The sequence below is a fragment of the Podarcis bocagei genome, assembly GCF_964188305.1.
Source record: "Podarcis bocagei genome assembly, chromosome: 5".
Lineage (NCBI taxonomy): Eukaryota > Metazoa > Chordata > Lepidosauria > Squamata > Lacertidae > Podarcis > Podarcis bocagei.
In genome coordinates this window covers 31,584,226-31,610,563 of record NC_138129.1, presented here as the reverse complement: position 1 = coordinate 31,610,563, position 26,338 = coordinate 31,584,226, and the positions used below count along the sequence as shown (strand labels likewise).

Genomic DNA, 26,338 nt, shown 5'->3' with positions numbered 1-26,338 from the left:
GGAGCACAGGTTAATATTTATTACAGTTCCTTTTAGGTTTACATGTTTTTTAATACTGTAATTAATGCAGAAAGTATAATTTGTAAGAAATAATCCAGTATGGCTTGTATAATCACAAGGGTTTACACCCAGCATCTTGTGCCCGTCGTAGAGCTTTTTGAGTATCAGCTGCTAGATTGAGAAAGCCTTGTATGCCAAAGGGCCTTTCCTTCATTCGGGAGGCAAGGGTCACCTGAGACTTTGTGTCTTGGGCAGGGACTCTTGTTAATTGTAAGATCAGTTTTCTGCTGGAAGCCTGCTGCTTCTGTTTCCAAATGACTTTGCAAGAGATATTGGTTGGAGGATAACCCAAAGTATCAAGTAGCAGGGAAGGTTTGGCAAGCAGAAACACAGACATACACACAATCCAAGATGTAGATAGTGCCATTCTCCAAGTGGCAGGGGTAACATCTTTAGAAGTCAGAAAATAAGTTGTATAGAGGAGACCAAGGTAGTGTTCACATTCCCATTCACTGTTTGGCCATTGCATTTCCAGTGTTGGTTTTTCACCCATGTTCACATTATAATTTCCAAAATGCATCTGTATCCTGTACAGTGGTACCTTGGTTTACAACCATAATCCATTCCGGAGGTCCGTTTGTAAACCAAAACAGGTTGTAACCCAAGGTATGCTTTCACCAATGGGGCCTCCAAATTATTTTTGTTCATAATCAAAAAAATAAAAAAAATAGGGCTATGATCCAAAAAAAAATAATGTTGCAAACCGGGACACACACTTCTGGGTTTGATGTGTTTGTAATCCAAAATGTATGCAAACCAAGACGTATACAAACCAAGGTACCACTGTGCTTTGCGTTGTTTCACAAACCAGCTCTTGATTGGAGCCCTAAAGCTGTTCCTCATCCAACTCTAGCGATGGTGTGAAACACCCCCACCGCTCAACATCCCTTGGTGTGCGCTCAGGCATAAAAGAATTGAAGCTTTGCTGATGTGAGCAGCTGGGAAGGGGGGTGGGAGCTGTGAAACGCAGCAGAAGACAACAATTTCACTGTACTCAAAAGCAATAACATGAACACACCCTAAGATACGGGTATATTTTTTTCCTGGGTGGGAAGTTGCAGTGTACTTTCCCTCCATAGGCTACCATAAGCTGCTAGGACAACTCACTGCAGATGATTTGGTTCACCTACAACCAGCTCCAAACTGGCTCAGGGGAGCCATGACAGGAAAACCTATAATCAAGTTAGATGGGAGAGACTGTGCCTCTAACTCTCGCTGAGTTGAATGAACCCCTTTTGCAGACCAATACAAGAATAGAGCAGGCAAAATGAAGGGGGTGGGAATACCCTTGTTTAAGTAGAATCCCTTCTTAAAGGTTCAGGTTTACAGGGACCCAGTGGAGGGGGGAGGAAAGGGAGAAGATCAAAATTAACTACCCCACAATGTCTGGTGCAACATGTGGGGGAGGGGACAGTGTGCATCCTTGGGTGTAAAATCATGCAGAGTAGACCTAATGAAATTTGTGGACCTTAGTTTTGTTAATTAATTTCAATGGGTCTACTCTGAGTAAAGCTTCCTTGACCATCACCCCAAATCCTGATGGGTGATAAAAGGTGGTGGAGTACTCTTTTTCTGACAGTGGGATCTACAGAACTTCTTCTTGTGTGTCTTATTTTTTTTAATTTCTTAGGAGTCTCATGCAGTAGGTGCAAACTGAGCCTTGATTACACTGGATATGCAATCTCAGGATGCTTCTCTATAGGTGCATAATGTGTGGGGTCATGTCCTTGTCCATGTTAATGAAGAGCACCCATGGGAACGTTGGTGTATACAACCCAATTTGCTTTGGGCAGGAGAGTCAGTATGAACTCATCCTTTTCAGGCAAAATGGAACTTTTTGGAATGAAAGTGCTTGGAAAACGCCTAAAATAGCAGCAGAACCTAGCTCTCCTGGCTACAGTGATAACCACTGGTTTCTTCTGTCTTTCCAGTTTGACGGAGAGAACATGTATATGGGAATGAATGACAATAACCAGGAGTTCCTCTCAGCAAATCAGGTAAAACGTAACAATCTTTGTGGGCTGTGTGTATATGCAGGGTATCAAACCACGCTCATTATTTGCTTGTGTGCTGTCCTGTATTAGTTGTAATTAAATTGCTTGTGCATTACTAAGGACACGGCGTAGTGCAGAGTTGTGCAGAGGTGTCAAATAGCATCTCAGATGTCACCTTCCCCGTAAATGTCTGCAAAGGCTGTGCAAGGTTTTCTACCATTTCAGAACAGCGTTTATAGAGGAAGACTCGTTTCATTTTTAACCTTTACTACCCTATGAAAAGCCGGCGCATACTGGAGGAAAGGCACACTCATACTTCTCATGTTATACATTTGATCTCTCACACAGGGTTGGCTTTGAAATTCATTTCAAATGAGGATTCACGATTTGAGACCGGCCGGCTTGCTTGACATCATTTTCATTGCACTTACTTGTGATGCTCTTTTTGCCTTGTGGCACCTTACTAAGAACATAAGAGCAGCTCTGCTGGATCAGACCAGATGCCCATATCGTCCAACTTTCTTCCCCTCAGTGGCCAATGAGATGCCTCTGTGATGCCCAAAGCATGACATCAGTGAATTAACCCCTCCTGCTGTCCCAGCCTGCCCCCAACAATGGCTAGTATTCCTTGGCAACATATAGCCATAATGACCAGAAGCCAGCGGTAGCCTCATTCACCATCCCATTTTAAAGCTATACAGGTTGGCAGGCACCATGATATCTTGTAGTAGAGGCTTCCACAGTTTGTTTTGTGTGAAGAATTCCTTCCTTTTGTCTGTCCTGAATCTCCCAACATTCAGCTTTGCCGGATGACCCCCAGCTTGTTCTTCTCTACATGCTTGGCTATTGTATCTTTAACAATACTTTACTCCAGTGTTCCCAGGACGGATGTTAATCTAACTGGCCTGTTAATTTCCAGGATCTGCCCTGGACCCTCCCCCCCTTTAAAATAATAGGTAACTTTCCAGTCATCAGATATGGAGGCTGCTTTGAGGGGCAAGTCACGTATTTTTGTGAGAAGATGAGCAATTCCACGTTTGAATTCTTTGAGAACTCTCATATTCCCAGTGATTTTTCAGTTTTTATTTCATCCATTAGGCCAGAAACTTCATTCCTCGTCACCGCTATATGTCTCAATTCCTCAGACTCCCCTCCTGCAACAGTTATTAAAGGCACTGGAATCAGGCCCAGATACATTTGTGATGGAGGAGGGCCATAGCTAAGTAGCAGAGCATCTACTTTGCATGCAGAAAGTCTCAGGTAGAATTCAGATAGGGATGGGATTGTCCCCTTTCTGAAACCCTGGAGAGTCACTGCCAGTGTAGGCAAAACTGAGCTTGTGTAAGGCAGCTTCCTGCATCCCTAGATGACCTTTGAAGTGCTTTCCAATCCTATGATTGGTTTTCTTTAATGCAGCACCAGCCTATGTTCCTATGCATCTGGCTTAGCTGAGTAAATAGGCAGCAGATCTTTGCAAGCGTTCTTCACTGTCTTCAGTAAATTTGATTGCTCCACTGGAGGTTTGAAAAAAGACTACAAACTGCATTCCGCATAATGTAGTACTCAGTGCATATTGTAAGTTATCAGTCTGTGTCACAGAAATGCACAGCAATAAACATTGCAGAGTATAATCCTGCACAAAGGATTTATATCTAGGCAAAGACTGCTGTAATCTTTCTTTCTTGGATGCTGATATCTGCTTTCTGAGGCAAGGTTGCAATATGTTCTTGACTACTCTGGCAGGCATCTTGTCTTGGCCATATATCTGAATTCTTAAGTGAAGTGTTTGCTTCACATGTAGATCAGAGATTGACCATGATGTAAAAGTAATGTTAAACCAAAGACAAGAAGAGAAACAAGTGCTCACCTTCAGAGGTACAATATGTGAGCTTGTCAGATATGGTGAAGTGAGACATATATCCAGTCAGAAGTTGCTAGAGATTGGATAAACTCCAGTTGCTGCCAGAAGAAAAGCTTTTAATTTTTCAAAGGGCAAGAAACAAAGTGACAAAGTTAACTATTAATTGTAAAGTCATAACACCATAATAAAGTGTTCAAAACAAAAACCTGCATTCTACATTCCCTAAGTTAATGATTAGCACATTCAATAAAATACCCATTACCTTGGTTATACAAAACATTTTTTTCTACCTAATGTCAGTTATGTGTGAGTAAGGGAGCCCTAGGCATAGCAGTTGAGCAGGTTAAGGGACACAAGCCCTTTCCATCTGTTCAGGGTGTGTCACATCCAATACTTTTCAAATCTTGTTATCATTGACTGCTCTTTCCAAGCTTCTTGTGGAGTTATCATCATAATGGTTTAATATTTGTCAAAATGCCTAAATGACATGGGCACTGTATGTAAATAAAAGTAAACAGCAAAGTACTCAGAGATTCACAGTTTAAATAAAAACAACAGGGAAAGGACTTGAAGGAAAATTTAGTATTTTCAGGTGAAGCTACAAACTTCTAACACCTATAAGCCAAATTATTAGCAGTGTTTGCCCCTGTCACTCCTTTGCCTGCGTGTGTGCATATCTCATTCCTTACCACACAATCCTAACCATGTCTACTCGGAAGTAAGTTTTGCTGAATTCAGCGGTGCCTACTCCCAGATAAAGAGGTAGCATCTCTTCTGACTTACAGTCTGCAAACTCAGGCAAGGGTACAGAAGGGCTCAGTTTAGTACCCTTCCCCACACTATGAAAAAGAGGTTTGTTAATGTTGTTTGTCCTCATGGTTTCATTTACCTATTTGTGGTGTTTTTTAATACCACTTTCCCATGTAAATTTCCAAAATGGTTCACAATAAACATGAGAAACATTCAGATCATAAAAGATCCTAACGTAATAAAACATGAAAAACGCAATGAAAGCAAAATAAACAAACAGCAGAGCATGTTTACAGATTCAACTTCTAAAAGAAAAAAAGTGGTAGCTACATAGATTTTTCATGGGAGGGGATTCCAAAGGATACAAGGATATCTACCACTAGGTCAATTCCTCCAGCTATATACTGTGCTTTAAACATGGGCACAATCCCATTTACTTCAATTTGGGTGTATGAAGCAATGATTCTTCAACATCAACTTCGTTGGACTGGTCATGTTATTCGGATGCCTGATTATCATCTTCCAAAGCAACCACTCTATTCTGAACTTAAAAATGGAAAGTGTACTGCTGGTGGTCAACAAAAAAAGGTTTAAAGACTCTCTCAAGGCAAATCTAAAAAAAAAAAAGTATAAACACCGACTGTTAAGTTGTGGGTGAACATATCAGACGACACAGTGATTCTTCAAACAGCTCTTGTTTATTCACGGGCCAGAACAGAACTGAACAGCAAACAGCTCAGCCGGCCTGCTTTTATAGGCGGCCGGCTGTCAACATTGTAGCAACAACAACCCAGGGTTTCCCGCCTAAAGTAACTGACGTGGACCTGAGTCAAAACTATATACACGATACTCCTGGTGGCCAGGGTGAGAACTTCAATACATAACACCGACAATTGGGAAACACTGGCCTGTGAGCTCTTCAGTTGGAGAACAGCCTTTACCAAAGGTGTCATGGACTTTGAAGATGCTCGAACTCAGGACGAAAGGGAGAAACGTGCTAAGAGGAATGCACATTTGGCAAATCCTCACCATGATCAACTCCACCTGGAAACCTATGTCCCCACTGTGGAAGGACGTGTGGATCCAGAATTGTACTCCACAGTCACGTACTCACTGTTAAGACTGTTTATGGAAGACAGTCTTACTTGGCTATGAGTGATTGCCAAAGATAATCTGCCCTCAGCAGACAGGCTAGCCTTTTAAAGCTTATTTTTAAGCACATGGTTGCCTAAGTGGGGTTGGGGTTGGGTATGAGGGTAAAACGATATGCTGATAATTATTCCTAAAAACTGGTGCACATTTCCATGTTTCTTTTGTAGGAATTCTATTTTGTCACCACACAAAAGATCTGATCTAGAGAAATACTGAAAAACTCCAATGTCTAAACACCGAGCTTGGTACAGCTAGTCAACTCTTTGTTTTGTTGCTTATCAAGGTCAGGACAAATAAAAGAAGTTCATTAGCATCTGAACTGAAACTGCTTAGGTCACTGGGAACAGAAGTTTCCTAGTACACCTCTGAATGAAACTCAAAGTGTATTATTAATAGAGCATGAATAATGAAAGCAGCTAGATGCTCAGAGTATTCTTTGTTGGGAAAACGTAAGCAATAATTTTACATACTAATGCATGAAGAAAGGTCAAAGAATCCCAGTCCAAGGGCCAGGATGACTCATCTAGCCATGCAGAATATAATATGGAGAAGCAAGATAGACAAAAGAAAACTATGAAGGGATTCAAATAACTAGTGTGGTGATATTCCATGTGGTAGTTTGGGATCACTACTTACAATGCAATAATTTTTGCACAAAATTCAGGAGTTGCACCTTGGATACAAAGAGCACGTACACACTCAAATGTGTAAACAACCACTTTTAAAATATATATAAACAAGGACATGATTCTTCCCCATTTACCACTAATGTAATTTTAAAGATGGAACTGCAATTTATATCCACATCTCCTCTTCAAATTTGATGAAATATATGTTTATCTTGCACCTGAGTATCAGAATCCAAGGCTAAAAATTTCTGGGGAAAGGGCCCTTTTGCTTAAAGGTTGCAGTCCTATTAGGGCTGTTACCAATGGTTTTGTGTGTTTTTTTTGGCTGTTTGGGCTCATGAGTTCTATGATTATGAAATGATTTCACACCAGCCCATCACAGAAGCCATTGCCTCTTCCATTTCATATCTGTATAGCACTAAAGATCCCAAGTCAGTATAAGGCTGGGAAAATAACACAAGACAAATGATGTGTTTATATATTGCTGTAAATGTTGAAACAGTGTTTTGCACTTCTTGTTCTCATGGCTGCACCCGCACATCTTTTTGCTGAATGGTCTTCTGAAACAGGAAACAGTATACTCTTTCCCCTGTGGCGGATGCTCTCTCACACTTTTTGAATGTTACAGGGACTTTTCCACGTTTGCACCCTGGTTATCAAATGCCTCCTCAGAGGGGCTGCTGGCACCATGTTAGGACTGTTTTATTTTACAATGCTTTTGAATCCACTGAATCTTAGATCTTTTGTATATTTTCAGTCATAGTCTGCATTTCTCTGTGCTGTTTTATTCTCTGATGCTGAAATTGTCTGCTGATTTTTATGGTTTTGTGATTATTGTTAAGTATTCATCACGCTTAATTTTTCTGTAAAAACAGAGCATGTATAAATGCTGTACACAAAGCATGCACGCATACATGAGGGCCTAATGGGCAGTTATCTTCTCAGTAACATGGTGGATCCCCTTTCCCCCTACCTTCCAATGGAAAGTGAAAAGGGTGCTTTCCATTGAGGTTTTGCTTTTTAGATGCTGGTTTTAATTTGGTCTCCACTTGGTTGTTTCGTTGCTGCTGTATTTTTTATGGTGTTTACTTTGTTAGCTTGTTCAACCAGCTTTATATTGCTGCTGCTGTTGATTTTGCTACCATTTGGTACCATTGTTGAGGCAGAAAGACTGGGCTTACAGCGTTCAACTAAACTAACCCAGAAAGAACAACTAGGGATAAGCGTGAGCTTGGTTTTCCATGGGATTTGAACAGTAAATTTGTTAAACTGGGCCTATTATAAATTGGGCCTTGACGCCTTTGGTGCCTAAGCCAGGCTCATAACTGCTTAAACTATCTGTCCCCACCCTTAAAGAAACACACACTTGCAGGACTGCCATTCTACTCTTACCCTCTTCTCTCTCTCTCTCTCTCTCTCTCTCTCTCTCTCTCTCTCTCTCTCTCAACTTACCTGGTGGCAATAATACAGAGGGCTCAAACTAAGGTCTCATTGGACTCCAGGCCAGGGCTGGCTCTACCATTTGGCAAAGTGAGGCAACCCCCACAGCTGGAAGATGCTCGTGAGCAGTAGGAGCAACCTGCTGGCTTTTCCTTCTAAATCTCAGGGAAATTTCTTCCTTTTGGAGAAATTAAGGCGTGTGTTTAATTCTACAGACTCCATAAAAAATTTAGGCCATCTGCCTTACATTCTGTCAGCAGAAAAGCTAATTTCCCACTGTGCAAATGAGCTGCAGCGAATTTAAGGCTCATGTGGACCCCTGTCACTCTTTTCATTTTGCTGGTGAGAAAGAGATCAGAAGCTTTCTATTCTGATTCTGAATGAACCACAGTTCTCCAATCCCCATGGTGTCAAAACCTGGGAACTGTGGTTTGTTTAAACTATGGGTCAGGAAACTAGGCAAAACCAGTGCCATCTACTGACCAAACCGTATAATGACATTATGTATACTGAGCTTACTCAAACAATCAGAAAGAGCAGGACCAAATGATATTCAGTATAAAACATTTCCTGTGCATGCAAAGCAGGAGAAGGCTAGGCTAGGCTAGACTAATTCTGAAATTATCATTTTTACTGACCGAACGGCAGTCTTCTTTTTTTAAAAGGTAGAATTATATACAAGCCTTAATTGCTATCTCGATGATTTTCATTAGAAGAAGAACCACCCAAAATTCTATAGTTGCTGGCATCCATCTGTTTTGGGAGACAATGGAAGAGTGCTCCTTCAGGTGTGAAGTCAAACCACTGGAGAGTTAAAGCTCCTGCTGGGGCTATAGAGACCGATACAGAAGAGACATGTTTTGTTGCGGCTGGGGCAGATGAAGGTGTCTGGTTGTGCTGATGCTGGTGTACTGTGGTGTATCTGCTTTGTGTGCTCCTCCCAGCAGCCATTCCTCCTTTGGTCACTGCTGGGGTACACAACTTGACTGATTGTCTTCCGGTGCTTTGGTAATCTGCAAGGGATTCCCACATGGCGGGGATAATGTTGCCAGCCTCCATGTCTCTTTTGCAAACATCTTTGTAACACAGAGTTGGTCTGTCAGTGGGCCTGGTGCCTGAAGCTAGTTCCCCATAGAGTACATCCTTGGGGATCCTGCCATCTTCCATTCGGTAGACATGACGACACCAGTGTAGATGTTGCTGAGACAGGAGTGCGAACCTGCTGGGAATGTGGGCTTGGGAGAGCACACCTTTGCTTGAGACTCTATCCTGCCACGTGATGCCCCAAATCTTCCTGATGCAGCACATGTGGAAGACATTGAGGCATCGCTCCTGATGGGTGTAAGTTGTCCAAGACTCACTGCCATAAAGCAGCATGCTCAACATGCAAGCCTGGTAGACCTTCATTGAATAGACCCAATAGAACAGCAGCAAAAAACTTGGGAAGCAAAACATAGCAACAAGCAAAATGATAACCCTCCTACAGTACATGTCCAAAGATAGAAGGAAATATGCAGCATCTAAAGAAACATCCAATGATGGATATAATAATTTATTATTTCTAAAAGCTCCAGAAAATATATGCATTTAGGAATAACTCTAATATTCTAAATTAATGAAACTATTTTTTTTTATCCTTTCCGGACACCTATTCTTTTCTCTCCATAAGTAAAGCAAAACAGCCCAAGTGTCTTGTATTCTGCCTTGTTCTCTACCCCTTGATTAAGATCCTAATTTAGCCAGCACAGCAGTATATCATAATTTGGATAGCCATTCTGCCTCAGACAGGCACTTCTGAGACTTCCAATATTGGACCAAAATTATTCGTGCTGTGACGGCCCTACTGAGAATTAATTCTTTATCCTCTTTAGCAATATTTTTCTTAATGTAATTGGGAAGTAAATTAAAGGGTCTAGGAGTAAAGTATACCCTGCCATCTCCTTTATGCTTTCTGCAGTCATTAAAAAAAAATAAAATTGTACCCCTTTTGAATGTATTTGCCACGTGTGGAAAAATTCACCCTTCTGGGCTCCACATGCCCAACATTTTCATCATTTATTTTAAAAGCAATTTCTTCCTATGAGGTAACAGGATCATTACTGGTTAAATTGACATGTCTATGGAGAGCTCTTCCTAGGTATGTGAAAATCCCTGTGCCAATTTTTTTTTTAAAGTTAACATTAAGTTCAAAGCCAGAATTCTTACACTTTCTTGAAATATAAAGTGTGGCATTAATGATAAGAAAGCACAATCTCACTTGCCTCAAGCATGGAGCTCAGGGCACAAAGGAGCTCAGTTAAGAGTCCAGTATCGCTCCCCCTTCTCTATCATGATTTCTGGTTGGGTGCCCAGTCATCACTGCTGTGAGTTTTGTCATGGATGAAGTGTTCACGTCAAGCATAAGCCTCACACGAAAGCACTGAGCAACCACCACCTCCTGTCCAGGTCCAGACACAAGGCCCTGCTCCCATATCTGACAAGAGTGACTTTGTGTTGAAGGGTTGAGTAAAATTCCAGGGCATCTCCTGCTGGAAGGAAATGCTCAGACATGGACAACATGGGCTGTCATGTGGGAATGGAGGGCAATGCTAGACCCTTGCACCTTCTGCGTGGAGCAAGCAGGATTGCACCCAGAGTTGTCATTAATGTTCATCAACTTATTAAAACAGGGCATAAAATGATACATTATGTTATTGCTACTTTTTTCATACATGGGTAAGTTTGAATTTTTATGCCAGTCAACTGATCTATCAGTTATGGTACCACTTGATGTTCAGCACAGCCAAGAATCCTTATGAACTTGTGATAAGCTAAGTTTTATTCTGGTTGGATTTTATTTTTGATCTGAAATATAACTCATTAATAGCCTTTGCCATATCATACTGCACTGTAGGGTATTATAATTGGAAAATGTTGAAACATAAAATTTATCTTCAATATCTTCATTTTCTAACGTTTGTTACTGGTTCAGAAGCTACAAAAAATTGTTTTTCCTAGCATTTTTCTTAGAAGGTATGATTTTTATGAAGGTCACCTGCATTATTTGTATTATTAATTCAAATAAATCTAATCTGATAATTTTTCCATGGATAATTACAGATGGCGCCTAGCCTGTTCTTTGAATGAACTAGATATTTTTAATTTTGTCATCTATGCTTCCATTATTTTTATAGGTAGGAGCTTGTCTTAAGCTGAAGGCTTTGTTGTGCATGGGAAAGCAATGGAGACATACAGCAAGGGACTTTGTGCGAATATCCCTCCATTTCAGCTTTTTGCTTACAGCACATTACCACATTAAGAAAGGAGAGAAGCATCTTCTCAACTCCCTTGCCTCACCTTTCAGTTAATAACAGTTGTGCCCAGGATTTCTTATGGACCAAAATTGTAATGGGTATGAGCATTATGCATTAGAAATTATTTTTTTCTGAGTTCTGTTCTCTTACTGGGGGTAATAATAATAACACACTAAAAACCATCTTCTACATAATTATCTCATTAAACACAGGAAATTATCTCAATAAAATGGGGTGGGGTGGGAAACCCAGTTAAAAATACGTAATCCAGAAGATACATTTGAAACAAAACTAAAACTAAACAAAATAAACACTTGTGGAAAAGACGCATTTATCCAGCTGGGAAATCCAGTCAGAACAAAAATGTCTTCAGTTGTTTCTAGGAAGTGCTGATAGTGGGCACCAGTCATATCTCGACATATCTCTTTTGGGGCAGCCACCATAAAAGCAATGTTCTGAGGGTCTTTGCCTTCTGTACCACACTGTTGCATCCTTCTCTTCTGCATCTCATAAGGGCTTTGACATGGATAGGACAAATATCGGATGGGAAAAATGCTCCTTAAAAAGTCTTGCAGGCTTCCCCAGATTTTCCCCCTCCCACTCCTTGAGGAGGGCTTTATGTGGTGTAGATGGTCTTACCATAGGGTTAGCCACTTTAGGTGTGGCTACAGGCATTAGCTATTGATTCAGGTTTGTTGTCTGCCAGTTGTCCACATCATTGTGCAGTACTCAGCAATTGGCTTTGAGGCTGCCACGTGTGGTACTCTACCATCTGTTTGCTAACCATTGCTGTTAGTGAGGTTGTGCATTGTTTCTATCTCCTCCACAATTGCCCTCTATCTCTTCCTTTCTGTGCTATAGGCAGGATTTACTGTGCTTATGAGTGCTTTGCAGTAAGTAAGTACAACAACAACAAAGAATTGAAATGGGGAAATGTTAACTGTCTAAAAAATTAACAAGGGTAGTAAAATAATAATATATGGGGGGGTTTACATAAATTTATTTTTAATATATACAAGCAGAAAATGACAACAAGGGAGAAAGGAATAACTGGTTAACAACAAGTCTATACGACATGTACACCATGCAAGAATGCTTGATGTAGCTAACATACTATATAGTTACAATATGCCTGCTTTTTTCCATGATAAAACGTTGTGATTCTGTTTTTCATTAATCTCTTCTGCTCAGTCTCTAGATGCCTTGGGGAAGTGAAAATATATTCTCCTCTGTTTGGAAAGCTTGTAGTATTACTGTATGAAGATTTATTTCAAATGGAGGGGGGGCAAATCTGAAGAAGCTGTACACTCTTGTGCAACCCAAGATGTTTATTTTTTTAAAAAATAAATTAATAACTAAGATTTGAACTTCCTCATTTTAACACCTTTTTTTACTTAAAACAACAACAACAAGCAGCACCCTCCATATATAAGAGGGAAGGTCTGGGAAACCCAAAGTGGATGGTTGGCTAAAACAATCCAGTGAGGACTTTGGGTGCTCAGTAGACAGAATGCTCTCTGACTGTTGAAGTGTGGAGGGGCTGGAATCAATGGGGGCATGGGGACATTTCCCAGAAGAAATGCTGACTGGCTGAAACCTGGAGCAGGAGCACTCCAGACCACAACATTTTGTTGCAAGTCCCACTTGACATGGATAATAACCATTAACAGAACTGTTTTGAATTTGTGGATGAAGATTAATGCTTATGAAGAGAGGCTGTGGTAGAAATCAGGTAGAAATAAGGCTTCCACAAATAAGTTCCCAATGCGTTTATTCTAAATTTGCAATCTGATCATTTGTGATGTCCACTGAATGCTGGTGCATGGGCTCATATAACTCTGCATTGGCATCTTTCTGTCTCGGGAGACAAGACAAACAGATGCCAACACACAGTTATATGAACCCATGTGGACATAAGAGTGTGTGTGGCTGAACTTAATTAGTTTATTGTTTAAGTTTAGATTATATCCCATTCCCCCCACCTCAAGTTTGAAAACAAGTGGAGTAAACACAAATCAGCTAAAAAGGCATCAGAATGTATAAAAAGAAGAGCACTGTCCCACACTAAAACAACGCAGTCTTATATTCCCTAACTTTAGACTGTTAATATATCTGATCAATAGCCTGGTTGCTGCTTGAAACACAACTGACAAGTTGTTTGTGTGAATAGACTTTCTTTACCTTGCAGTGAAGCAATGTTAACCATACCATCACAAATGTAAGGGGAGAAAGGTTTGATAGGCCTGCCCACAACCTGGTGTGTATGGGGTTTTGCCACCTTCTTTGGTGGTGTCTCCTTCTTTGGAGGTCTTTAAGCAGAGGCTTGACAACCATATGTCAGGAGTGCTCTGATGGTGTTTTCTGCTTGGCAGGGGGTTGGACTCAATGGCCCTTGTGGTCTCTTCCAACTCTGTGATTCTATGATTCTATGACCTCTTCCCTAGCTGCAGGTAGAGCACAAGGATGATGCATCCACTGGACAGTGAAATGTAGAGGCATAGTGGAATCTCTGGTTTTGGTGCATCAATAACTGTTCTAAGAGCTAATTCATATGTGAGATCAGCAGCAAGGTTGCTAGGATTGTTGGGTTGCAAACCAGTAGATGCAACCTCACCTATTATCTATAGCAGCCATTCCATCAGGATGTGTGAGAAGGAGACTGATGGAACTGCGAGGTCTCTTCATTACTCCTTTGTGCGGTGCCTTTCTTTTTTCTTTTTTTGGGCTTAACAGCAGGATAAAATTGCAGGTGACTATTATGATAATATGAATCAAGTATTAGAATGACTCATCTTCTTTAAACTGCCTTAAAAATATTACTTTTGATTCTAATAGAAACTATATCATTTTAAAAAGGTATATTGTTTAGATCTCTTAGCACTTCCCCCCCCCCATCCGCCCACATAAAAGTGTGCTTCCTTTTATTTTAATAGCAGCAATGTATGATAAAATTTGCTTTGGCTTCCTGTTCTCACCCTCATTAGTTTGCAATCTTGCCAATATTTACTTTGACATTGCTGTTTATTTACCAAAGCACCTTTTATTGCATTGGTCATAACATCATTGCTAATCACATACACATTGTATTAAAACAAGCACTCTATATATCATTTGTTGTTTGTTGAACCTTGTCTAACCCTACGTAAGTGCATTAAAACATCAGGAACACATCTTCAGAATCTCATTTGAGAGGGGAGTAAATAATCATGACAGCTATGAGTCTATAGCACACACAAGAATATCACTCAGTTTTCCCAGAGGGTTTTAACATATTGCTAACTTTTTACCCAGCAGTTCATCAATGTGGTGTGTTTTCTTTCCTTTTAGTCAGAAAATGTTGCACACTCCCCACTGCTAATGTAGCTAAAGATGTGGTGGAGAATTAAATAAATTGACAAGCTTGGATGTCTAGCAGTGATGAGCTAAGTTTTTCTAATACAGTTCAGTGGGCAAATCACCTCACTCCCTGATTATTCCTCTTATGCTGATCACAATTTGTGTCTTATATATGTTACATTTCTTCATGCTAATTCTGCAAGATTGAAATTATTTGATTCTTGAAACCATTTTCTTGGGGTAAGCAGATAAATAACGAACATATAAATACTGATAGGATGCATAGGAGCACAGGAAGCAGCCTGGAATTAAAAAGACCATGTCATTCAGCATTGTCTACCTGGACTGACAGTAGGTTTGCAGGATTTGAGTCAGGGGTCTTCTTAGCCCTACCTGAAGATGCCAGAAATTGCACTCGAGATTTTCATACAAACAATGTTCTCTATTACTGATCCAATAGGGGAGATCAACTCATGTATAGTTCTGCATATAGGTCTATTTTCTGTATCAAGAGTCTACATACTGTGGCATGGTAGGGAGGGTGGAGGGGTGCCTTCATATAGTAATTACAGCTGCACATGTGGCTACTAGTGTTGGATAAAGAATGGTACAGTGTTCAATGGGCATTGAGGTCAGCTGCACTTCCATGATCAAATGTGATGAAGCCAATACAAACCTCATTACCATTGCATGGTATAGAACAACAAGAGCTAATGTGATGCCCTCCAGATGTTGTTAGACTACAACTCCCATCAGCCTCAGCCAGCATAGCCAATGGTTGGGGTGATGGGAATTTTAGTCCAACAAATATTTGGACGTCTACTGCTGGTATAGAAGTTGGGGATGCTTTTTCTCATCCACATTGTGATGCAGATAGGAACATGTCTTTTTATGTCTTCACTGAACGTAGCCTTAGCTTTCTGAAATATCCTGTACCCCTTTTCTGGCCAACTGAATTCCTCTTTGTGGACAGTATGATACATTAGCTGATGATACAGAAACCTTTATTTGAAAAATGTGCATTTGAAGGCTGTGAACTGATAAGGGCATTTCCTTGCAAGTAAGTTACACTGAAAGAAGGAGAATTTACACTCTGATAAGCTTTTAAAGACTAGGCTGCAAGACAACAAATCTTCCATTTCCACTGGAATTATTTTAAAATGTGTGGTTCTGGACTATAAATGTCTAGCTCAGTCGCCAACAACAGTCTGTCTGAACTGAGAAATAATCCTGTGAACACCAAAGGCATATAGCATAATAGAAATGCTGACAGACTCTTAGTCACAGCGGCACACAACTGCTGCATGAAAATAATTCCTGTTGTTCAATTGAATCAGAAGGGCATTTGACCCTCACAATGAGTCAAATACAAAATGTAATGCAATCCCCAACAGGAGCATCAGTATTAATGAAACTTGACATGTGATCAAACGGCCATGGCCATTTGACCCCGGAGATGAGTGAGAGATCTATTGTGTCTAATAAAGTTGGCAGGGTGTCATTCGTCACCCTAATCACTTTCTTTCTTTCTTTCTTTCTTTCTTTCTTTCTTTCTTTCTTTCTCTCTCTCTCTCTCTCTCTCTCTCTCTCTCTCTCTCTCTCACACACACACACACACACACACACGCTCAGAGGAGAATTTAAATAATATAGATTGGATACCAGTATTCATGCATTTTGTGCAGTTGCTAAACATGATAGTAAGGTAGAAACTGAGACAGTGTACAGTATTACTGTGGTGAGCCAGTTTACTGCAATACAACAGCAGTAATCTCCCCACCAACCACCATGACTAAGATCACCCCACCAGAGAGAAAAGAAAAAGGGTGGGAAGAGAGAACATGAAGAAGAAGAAACAAAACATGGCAAGCGAGATTAGGCAAAACTGGCGGGGGTTTCTTTTACTGTTCATACACTGAATTTGGTTCTACCCTGCAAGTTGGACATGGCACTCACTTTTTTTTTTGCTGTCTTTGTTGATAAATCACAGACCAAACAACTATGAATGTGGTTTGCAAAAATTCATTAACAATATTCTACAGCATTTCAACACCTTCTAATACATGAAATCTTAAATATTATATACAATGCCAAAATAATAATGACATGCGCACCTCAGTATCTCAAAGCTAAACCATCCAAATATTCCTGAAATAAGTCCATGAGAACAACCCTCTATGTGTATATGCGTGCTGGTGCAATCCCTACAGAACTCCAACGAGATTTCAGTCTCTGTTTCGTGAATCTTCTTCTGGTCGGCACGAAAAGGAACTGACTATACAATGGCAATTCAGTGCTCCTCCAAATAGATTAGCTTCAACCTTAATGGCACTTTAATCTTTTTTGAGACAGAAAATATTTTTTGCTGTCAGGCAAAAATAGTTATTTCCCAATAGCAAGAGTTAAGCACTGTTTGTGTCAGTGTTTAAAATTCTGCATTCTTAGTGGTTTTTAAGCCACCCTCTAAACAGATGGCAAAGTACTAGGAACTTAGCTGTTGGTTTTCCTACTCCTCCACCACCCTTGCTTTTTAAAATGTACAGTTGCAATTGTAAGTTTAACCCATTCCTTGCCCCCTCCATGGTAGAAATATTTGGAATATATGACCGTGTCACTCCAACCCTCACTCCCAGCCCTGAGACATTTTGTTGAATGAGGCAAAGGAGAAGATTGGATCCCACTTCCATGTTCAGAAGCTAACTGGGCTAGAAAGCACCCCAGAGCACACATAGCTGAAGTCTGTCCTCCTGAGACCTTGCCACTGCTTGCACACCACTCAGCCAGGTCTGCTCAGATAAATGCAGCATCCGTAGCGCCGGACTTCATCCTTTTAGGCTAAACATTGTATATACTGGCTGGCATCAAGTTCCCAGGGTTTCACTTTGAGGTCTCTCATAGCCCTACCTGAAGATGTTGAGCATTGAACTTGGGATCTTCTGCAGTACTTCAAAGTCCCTATGTCAATGGTTTTGAATTTTGAGAAGGAGCAGGCTATAAGTCCAGTCAAAACTGTCAGTTCAGAGCTTTCTGCTCTAGGCAGAGGTGATTCTTGTCTTCACTGTGTCGAAGCAGCCTTAAACACAAAATAAATTCTAGACATCAGGGGAATTGTGTGGACAGCTTCCCTAGCACAGGCAAAGTAGGCTTAGGTCAGGTTTGAAGGAGAATTGAACAGCCATGCATTTTTGTGTATTCATGTATATATTAGTATGCTGCATGCTTACAGACACATCAGCATGTATATCACAGCATCTCTTGTCTTCACCTCCTTTGCATTTTGGTTTTCAGGAAGCTAGGGTACATACAGTGCTTTGCAGCTCTTGGGGGCTGTGGATGAGGTCAAATGGCCAGGTTTCTTGATCAGATGTCAAGATGCATTACTACCATCTCCTCTGTTGGTGCTGAATTACGACTTGCATTTGACTCATTTCTAGGGTCAAAACGTCCTCCTCATTTGATCAGATGGCAGAAATTGTATAATTTGTATATATCCCTGAGCCATATGGGCTCTGAGTGCTGCTGTAATGTGTTTTATAAAGGCACAGCTGTCTGGGTGACTTATTTAAAATGGGATTTTGAAGTAGTGTTCTTGCTATTAAATGTCCTCATTCCAGGGTTACACAAGGTTTATCTGTTAATAAATAGCATTTAGGGCACTCATTTTGTAATCACAATAGTTTTGCTAGTTATGAAGCATGGGCCATTACAATAGAACTATGTTTGGTAAACAACCAATAACGTAAAAATAAATAATGGCATAATTAAGACCTAATGAGGATGCTGGAAATGACTGTGTGTTTGTTGCAAACCAGACAAAGCTTTTTTTCTTAGCACTCCAGATTATAAGAAGTGCTATAAACATTTTAAATAAGTTGGGAGATACTGTATGCTCCATCTCCCTAATTTTTCATTTGATAATGTTTTGCAATAAGACGTCAGTAAAGATTTGGATATAAAATAGAACAGGACTGCAGGCAGATAAATATAGCACTATTAAAGTGGTCCACCCACCACATCAAGGACTAAGACAAAGCCTACATCATAGCAACAAAATGCATTCAGAACTGTGATAGTTTTGGAACAATGGAGCCTGCATAAAGAGCTAGGGAGTGATGCTTTGAAAACAAACAAAAGTATTTTTCACTTTGCTGTTTGGAGAACCTAGACCAAAGTTTGTGCTGGATAGTGTCATTGACTTCATGGGCTACAGGTCTCAAAGAGGTGGTGAAATTCATTTACCTCTCATTCTTTGCCTGTGAAACAAGGAAGCAGCAACGCAGAATGTACTGGTTCGGACACATTAAATTACTGATTTTTTTTTAACACGAGGCACTACTGTGATGTGACTGCTACAAATGGAATCTTAGGCAGTGTTAACAGAAGCCTAGTGACCATTTTATTCTGCTCTTGGCCAGGCTTCACCTAGAGCACTGTGCGAAGTTTTGGGCTCCACATTTTAAGAAGGTCATTGATGAACTGAAGCATGTCCAGAGGAGAGTGACAAAAGACAGAGAGCATTTGTTATTTGTTGCTCCACCTTTGCTGGAGGTATTTATGCCATCTGTCAGAGATGCTGTAGTTGCATCTTGCAGAGCATTTTCTGCATTGAGGAGGGCTGAACTAGATGACCTGAAAGGTTCCTGCAAGCCTGTGTGTGTGTGTGTGGGGGGTTTATATTGCATGTATGCCATGGGATGATCACTCTGTGTGGAGGTGTGATTAGTCCATGGTACAGTGGACTCTTGTGTTGCGAACGTGATCTGTGCGGGAAGCACATTCTCAACCCGCAGTGTTCGCAACCCACAGCGCTGCACCTGTGCATGCACAGGTCACTGTTTGGTGCTTCTGCCCATGTGCAAAGTGCAATCTAGCGCTTCTGCGCCCGCGCAAGCCCTGAAACCCGGAAGTAACCCTTTCCAGTACTTCCGGGTTCAGCTCAGTGCGCAACCCAAAATCGCACAACCCAAAGCATCTGTAACCCGAGGTATGACTGTATACATATTGGGGAAAAGATGAATAACCACACCAATCCATTATGTCATGCTTGGGGGCTCAGGGATAAAACCATCAAAAAGTATTTATGTGTGGCTCGCATGCATATCTATACACACCAGGTTTTGATCAACACACAGGGTTTTGCTTAAGAGATCAGGGCTATAGTAAGGAGGAGAGAGAAGAGAGGCACATCAGTGGGTCTCCATGCTCTGTTTAGAATGCAGTCTTTCTTAGACAAGATTTTGGAATGCATAGGAAATCTATCACTTTTTGCCATGGATCAGATCCATAGATGAGCTGTGGGGAATTAAGTCCAGAGAGATTTTGGTGACAAATGGGATCTAGAACCAGTTTCATAGAAGCATATAATTGTAAATTGGAAGGGACCCCAATGGTCATCTAGTCCAACCCCCTGCAATGCAGGAATCTCAACAAGAGCATCCATGGCAGATGGCCATCTAACTTCTGCTTCAAAACCTCCAAGGAAGGAGAATCTATCACCTCTTGTGGGAGTCTGTTCCACTGTTGAACAGTTCTCAGTGTCAGAAAGTTATTCCTAATGTTTAGTCAGAATCTCTTTTCTTGTAACTTGGATCAGGTCCTAACCTCTGGAGCAGGGATCTTTTTTATTATTATGTTATTTCAAAATATTACAACCCTATTTTCAGCTAGATGCACAATTTCCAAATTGGATAATGATAAAATCATTTAAATATCATGATCAGTAAAATAAAACCCAAACAACAGCTGATAAAAAGCGTAAAAGCGTAAGAAGTAGCATTAAACAAAATTATCCTAGTAAAAACAGCAATTAACTGTGCAGTCCTGTGCAAGTCTATGCAGCAGCATGTCTTATTGTGATCAGCAGGACTTCCTCAGTTGAAAGTGTTCATGTACACTCTTAACTGGGAGTACATGCTGCTCATGAATTCAACAGGACTTATTTTTGAGCAGGCATGCGGAATATGCTCGGTTAACTGGTCAGTATGATTCTAATCTTTAGTTACTAAGCTAGGAACTAAAATGCCTGGGGAAATGAGCAAACAAAAAAACTTAAATCTACAGTGGTACTTCGGGCTAAGTACTTAATTCGTTTCGGAGGTCCGTTCTTAACCTGAAACTGTTCTTAACCTGAAGCACCACTTTAGCTAATGGGGCCTCCTGCTGCTGCTGCTGCACCGCCGGAGCCCGATTTCTGTTCTCATCCTGAAGCAAAGTTCTTAACCCAAGGTACTATTTCTGGGTTAGCGGAGTGTGTAACCTGAAGAGTATGTAACCCGAGGTACCACTGTAATAACGAAAGAAAAGCTACAGCACCACATAATATTTTTGTCATAGGAAGAGTGTATTTAACAGATAACATACAATGAGAATGTTTGGAAGTCTTCTTTAAAACCTCAACTATTTCTTCTTCTTCTTTATTTTATTTTAATTTATTTTATTTTTTCCTAAATTGTAGTGTCATGTATATTGTGAGGTATACAAAGTATCTTCGCTTCAGTTGCTATCATTTTCTTTTTTGTTACAAACAAAAACAGAGAGTGTTGTATAAATGTTGTATAAATGTATATTTTAAAAAATAATAAAGACTGAATACAAAATAGGGGAGGGGGGAGGAAGAGGAAATTCCTCCCGCTTCTGGTTGGCCTGATTCAGCTGCTTGAAATGGTTGTTTTAGAATTAAAATGGGCAGGACAAAGCAAGGAAGCAATTACTCTCCCTTTCAGTTTGTCTGTCTTTGCCACAATGCAACTTCTCACATACTCCACCCTGCTGAACTAAATACTACAGCCCATATTTGTCTCCTTTCTGTACACACTAACTTGCTAAATCTCTTTCTTGCTCTTTCTCAGAAATGACTCAAACTATGAATCAGCACAATACATTCACAATAAGCTGAATCTTGACAAAATGGAGGTGCTGATGATAGGTGCCTCACAATTGGACAGTACACTCACCCTGAAGAGGAATTATGTAGTTGGAGGCATTCCTAGATTCAAAGTTGTCACCTGAAGCGCAGATGACTTCAGTGGTGAGGAGCACCTGTTCTAAGCTCCAGCTCCAAATGTTCTGAGATTGGAACATCTTCATCACAGCTAACTATGTCCTTGTAACCTCCCAAGTTGGGTTACTGCAATATGCTGTATATGAGGTTACCCATAAACACAATCCAGAAGCTACAGCCGATGCATAATGGGGCAACAAGGTTGCTTTATGGTGCCCCATAATGTAACACTGATCATCTAGGGGCCAAAATTAAGGTGCTGACTTTAGCATATAAAGCCCTACACAAATATCTGAAGGACAGCCCCCCTCCGATGCATGCCCTGAGATTAGCCTGGGAGACCCTGCTAGTGAGCCTGCCAATAGGTGGTGCTACCTGTTCAGCAGTGGTGCGAGAACAGGGCCTTCTTTGCAGTGGCACTCTGGCGGTGGAATGCCCTCCCTCTGCAAGTACAGTCGTTTCCCACAGTGGCTGCCTTTCAGCATCACCTTAAGGCATATTTCTTCATTCAGGCATTTGGAAGTTAATGGAGAATTCAAGTCTGTGTATGAATATTAGTGTCATTATTTAAATAATTGAAGTATTTTGCTACATATAATGTTTTAGGTTTAGTTTTTAAGAATTTTATTGTTACTGCTTTTTATGTGACTGTTTTGTAGATAGCTGTGGGGTCTAGATTGATGAAGGGCAGTCTTAAAGTTTGACAAACAAACAATGGTAAGTTCATTTGTCTGCTGCAAGGGCTTGTCTGTAGTAATTTATCTGACTCCGTGGCGATTTATGACATCTCTGACTTGAATCTCATCTGCTTTTTCTGCAACCCCAAGTATCTGATATGCATAGTCTACACTAGGAATGAACAGATCAGCCTATTTCCAGATCATATAAATTTTGCAAGTGCTTATTCATATGTTCTGTCCTGTCTCCACATTAATCTGTGATTTTTAAAAAATCTGCTTGGGAGTTCATATTTAAATATGGATTTAAATACTATTTTAATTTAATGTATGCATTGTTCCTAATGAATGCAAATGTGTTTCTAAACACATTTTATGCTAAAACATGAAGTTTTAATGCATTTTGATATGCTGGTGTTGTTTATTTGTTTAAAGCACAGAACTGTATTGCAAAAATTGGAGAAGTGTGAAATCTGAAGGATAATTTTGGTCTGCTTTGTGTATTGGTCTGGGAGGTGCAACTTTGGTCAGTTCTCTTTAAAATGCAGACCAAACAAAATTCTCCTCCATCCGCTGTGTGCACTAACAACATCTGGGAATTGTTTTAGTGTGGTGTTCTGTGCTGGAAACTATTCTTTTGGTTATCTCATTGTATACAAACAGCAAACAACCAGTGAAGAATACTGATGGCAACATAATATTAAAATAAAAACGCATAACATGAATTAGGGACATGTTCTGAGAAATCCTCAAAAGTTCAACTCTCATACATTTTAAGTAACATAGCCATGTCAGATGGATAAAGGTCAAAGCAGCCTCTGATGACTAGTTTTGAAGCCCCATTCTTTGTGAAGGGAGGAACTGAGGAAAGAGTCGCTGTAAAAAATCTGACAGTCTGAGATTCTTCAAATATTGGAGAAACAAGAAATGTTCAGGAAGTACATTAGACTTCTGAAAGAAGCAGGTAGTCAAGCTGAGGAAGAAGAGAGGAAAAGCCAAGCATTAGGCGTTGCCAGGACTAAAGAGGATTTGCCACATTGACTCTGTTAGTGCCTGTGTCTAATAAGATCTGTCTATGTCAGAAATTTGGCTTAATAAAGTTTCAGTGAGTGGAAGTGAACTGACCCATGTATATTCCCTGCAGGGTGATGGCACAGTGCTCTGAGCTTGTTGCCACCTCTCCAGATGTCACCAGGATGCCACTTATGAGGAAATGCGACCCCCCCCCTTTACAGTTTAGGACTCCTGCTGAGAAGGAGCAAATTGGGTAGTACAGGATGGTGTGTGATTATGTAATTGAATAAATGCAGCATCTGTTGTGTGACTGTGCAGTAGTTTGTTCAGAATGGGAATTTGGCTGTTAAGACATGGAACAAGTCAAGAATAAAAGTGCTTAGGCATTTCATAGGATGCCTAACAAAGATGCACGTTCCTTTCCCCTGAGTGCGGCTTGACATAACGGCAGGGTTAGTCTGAGCAGAGTAAAATGTAGGGCAGCTACTGCATAATTCACTGCGGCATTCTTTCCTTAGTTATAGCTGCAACTTTCTCCACATGAATTGGTTGGGATCACGATGCATCTCGTTATGGAATCATTACACTGAGGTAGGGCAGATTTCCTCATGCCAGCTTAGGTATGCTCCAAATAAAATAAAAATGTTTGGGTGACAATCCTACACATTGGATGTTGCAGCTGTCACCTGTGGGCCTGTTGTCCTCCACCCAGAGTGTGCAGTTTCCGAAGAGGGATGCTCAAACTGAGACAGATGGAGGAGAGGAACCCAGAGGCCAAAACAGAGCATTAGAAGAAACTGAGTTTGTTACTGATTCTGAGACAATGGGAGCCAACACAACTGCAGATGTTGATTTCCATCTACTAAGATACTAACATTCCTGTCTTCTTCCTTGAACCACAGTATTTGGGGGGGGGGCACCATGAGGCTTACACACCCTATATGCATGCAAGGCAGTAGCCTTCTGCCTTAACAGAACTGAATATTCAGGAAAGCCAAACATATCTTCATTGCCTATCCCAGCCTTGTAAAATATGTTCAAAGATTAGCCTGGTGACTATTTTCAGCTGTCACTCCTTTTGTTTTTGTTTTGTTTTTTGTTTTGGAGCAGGGAGACTGTCCAAATGATCTGTTCCTTTTGGGCTCAAAGGCCTTCTGTCAGAGCATTGCTGCTATCTGTTGCCAAACTGCAAAGCATCTACCTGGCTTTATTTATTTAGTATACTGCCCTTCATCCAAAGATCACAGGGCAGTTCACAACAGAAAAATGCAAAATGAGGACACAAAACACATAATAAAACAAAAAAAACCCCCAAACCAATAAACCCATAACGCCACCGTTCCCAAACAAAACATGTAAAAGGACATTGTATGTTAATCAGCCAGAGGCCTGGTTAAAGAGAAATGTTTTCACCTGGTGCCTAAAAATGTGTAATAGAGGTGCCAGGTCTGGAGAGAGCATTTCACAAATGGGGAGCCACCACAGAAAAGGCCCTTTCTCATGATCATGCCCTCTGAACCTCCCATGGAGGAGGCGCACGAAGAAGGGCTCAAATGCTGATTGCAGGGTCCAGGTCACTTCACATGAGGAAAGGCAGTTTAGACCTTCCATGTTTAGAAGCACATGATGCCTCGCCTGGGTGTGCAAGAGGTGATGTAGCTATAGGCGGAGCAGTTCTTCACTATCTTTTCTTCTTGGGGCACCTGCTGCTTCCACTAGTTATGCCATTTAGCCCATCACCCTTAGGTTATTCTGCAGAGAAGGAACACAGGCTGCTTTGCCTAACTGAAGCATCTGTGCTGGTACACAGTGTACATTATTTGAGTGCTGTTGTTGTTGAGAGCACATACCTCTACGAAGCTTGTGAAGGAACAAAGCTGGAAGGTGGTTCCCATGCCTTGTCTCTCAAAGCTTTTGAAGAAGATAAAGACCTCTTATGGGAGGGGCAGGTGTGCCAGCTGCTCACTTTCACAGCATTAAAATGTTCTGAAAGGTGTCTCAGAAAAGGTGCAGAATCCCTTTGTGTTCAGTTAACAAAGTCAAAGATTCCTAATTGCAAGTAAACAACCAACCTTTGCTTAATTAAGAGCATTTTTACGTTTATTGCAACAAGTATCCATTTAAGTGAAGTGCATAATCAACAACAATTTAACTTCAGAAAAAGAGCCTTTAGTTTCCAGGGAGGGTGCAGATGTGGGGCACCATTGTCCTCCCACTTTCTCAACACAGTAGGTTTACTGAGAGGGAAAGGCAAGGGGTGGGGAATTCGGTCCACTGTGGTGCATTGTATGCAGTAGTATTAGATTGGCTCCACCACCATGCACCACTCTGAGTTGGGGTCTCCTCCCCACTTCGTTGGGAAACTGGGAGAGCAATGGTACCCCCCCACCTCACTGGCCACTGCTGTAAATAGCAATCTGGTATGTTCCAGCCCCACACATGCATGCACATACCTTACATTTGGTGATTTTCTAAGATAATGTTGGGTAACCTTTGACCCTCTAGACCAGCTGTTCTCAACCTGTGGGTCCCCAGATGTTGTTGGAGTACAACTCCCATCATCCCTGAGCTCTGGCCTTGCTAGCTAGGGGTGATGAGAGTTGTAGTTCAACAACATCTGGCGACCCACAGGTTGAGAAAGGATGCTCTGGACATTGCTGGACTCCAGTCAGCTGTAGGCAGTGTGCCGAACAGTTAGGGATAATTGGACTTATAGCTCATCAATATCTAGAGGGCCACAGAAATCCTCATTCCTAGTCTAAGATAACCAACAATCTAATATTCATGCAAAGTTAAATTTGTTATTTTGTTGTATAGATAACCGAGAAGATGGAAAACCAGATTTTTTAAATTTTTTTATTATAAAAAGCTCACTAATATTCATATTTACACAAAGTAAAGCCAAGCCTAAAGCGGGAAATGCAAAAGATAAGGATGAAGGAGCAGCCTTGCCACTTTCTCTTGTACTCATGCATTAAGATATCCTTTCCCCTCATTGTAGGCTTTTCTCAAATGACACTTTAATATATATATAATGTATATGCAATGTTAAAAGAGCAAATACAGAGGGGACCGGTATTAGTGGACTACAGGGGACATGCTGATTAATATTAAAAATCTTTCTCAGCATGA

The 26,338-nt window shown here is 40.8% G+C and overlaps 1 protein-coding gene across 7 annotated transcripts in view; it reads left to right on the top strand.

The window, feature by feature from the left end:
• Positions 1-26,338, top strand: part of TOX2 (TOX high mobility group box family member 2) — a 265,849-nt gene that overhangs the window by 120,047 nt on the left and 119,464 nt on the right. For all 7 annotated transcript variants that reach the window (XM_081196327.1, XM_081196329.1, XM_081196326.1 and 4 more), the window contains exon 2: positions 1,992-2,057. In XM_081196327.1, the coding sequence (XP_081052453.1) occupies positions 2,007-2,057 (51 nt within the window). In that variant the 5' untranslated portion in view covers positions 1,992-2,006. The remainder of the gene's footprint in view (positions 1-1,991; positions 2,058-26,338) is intronic.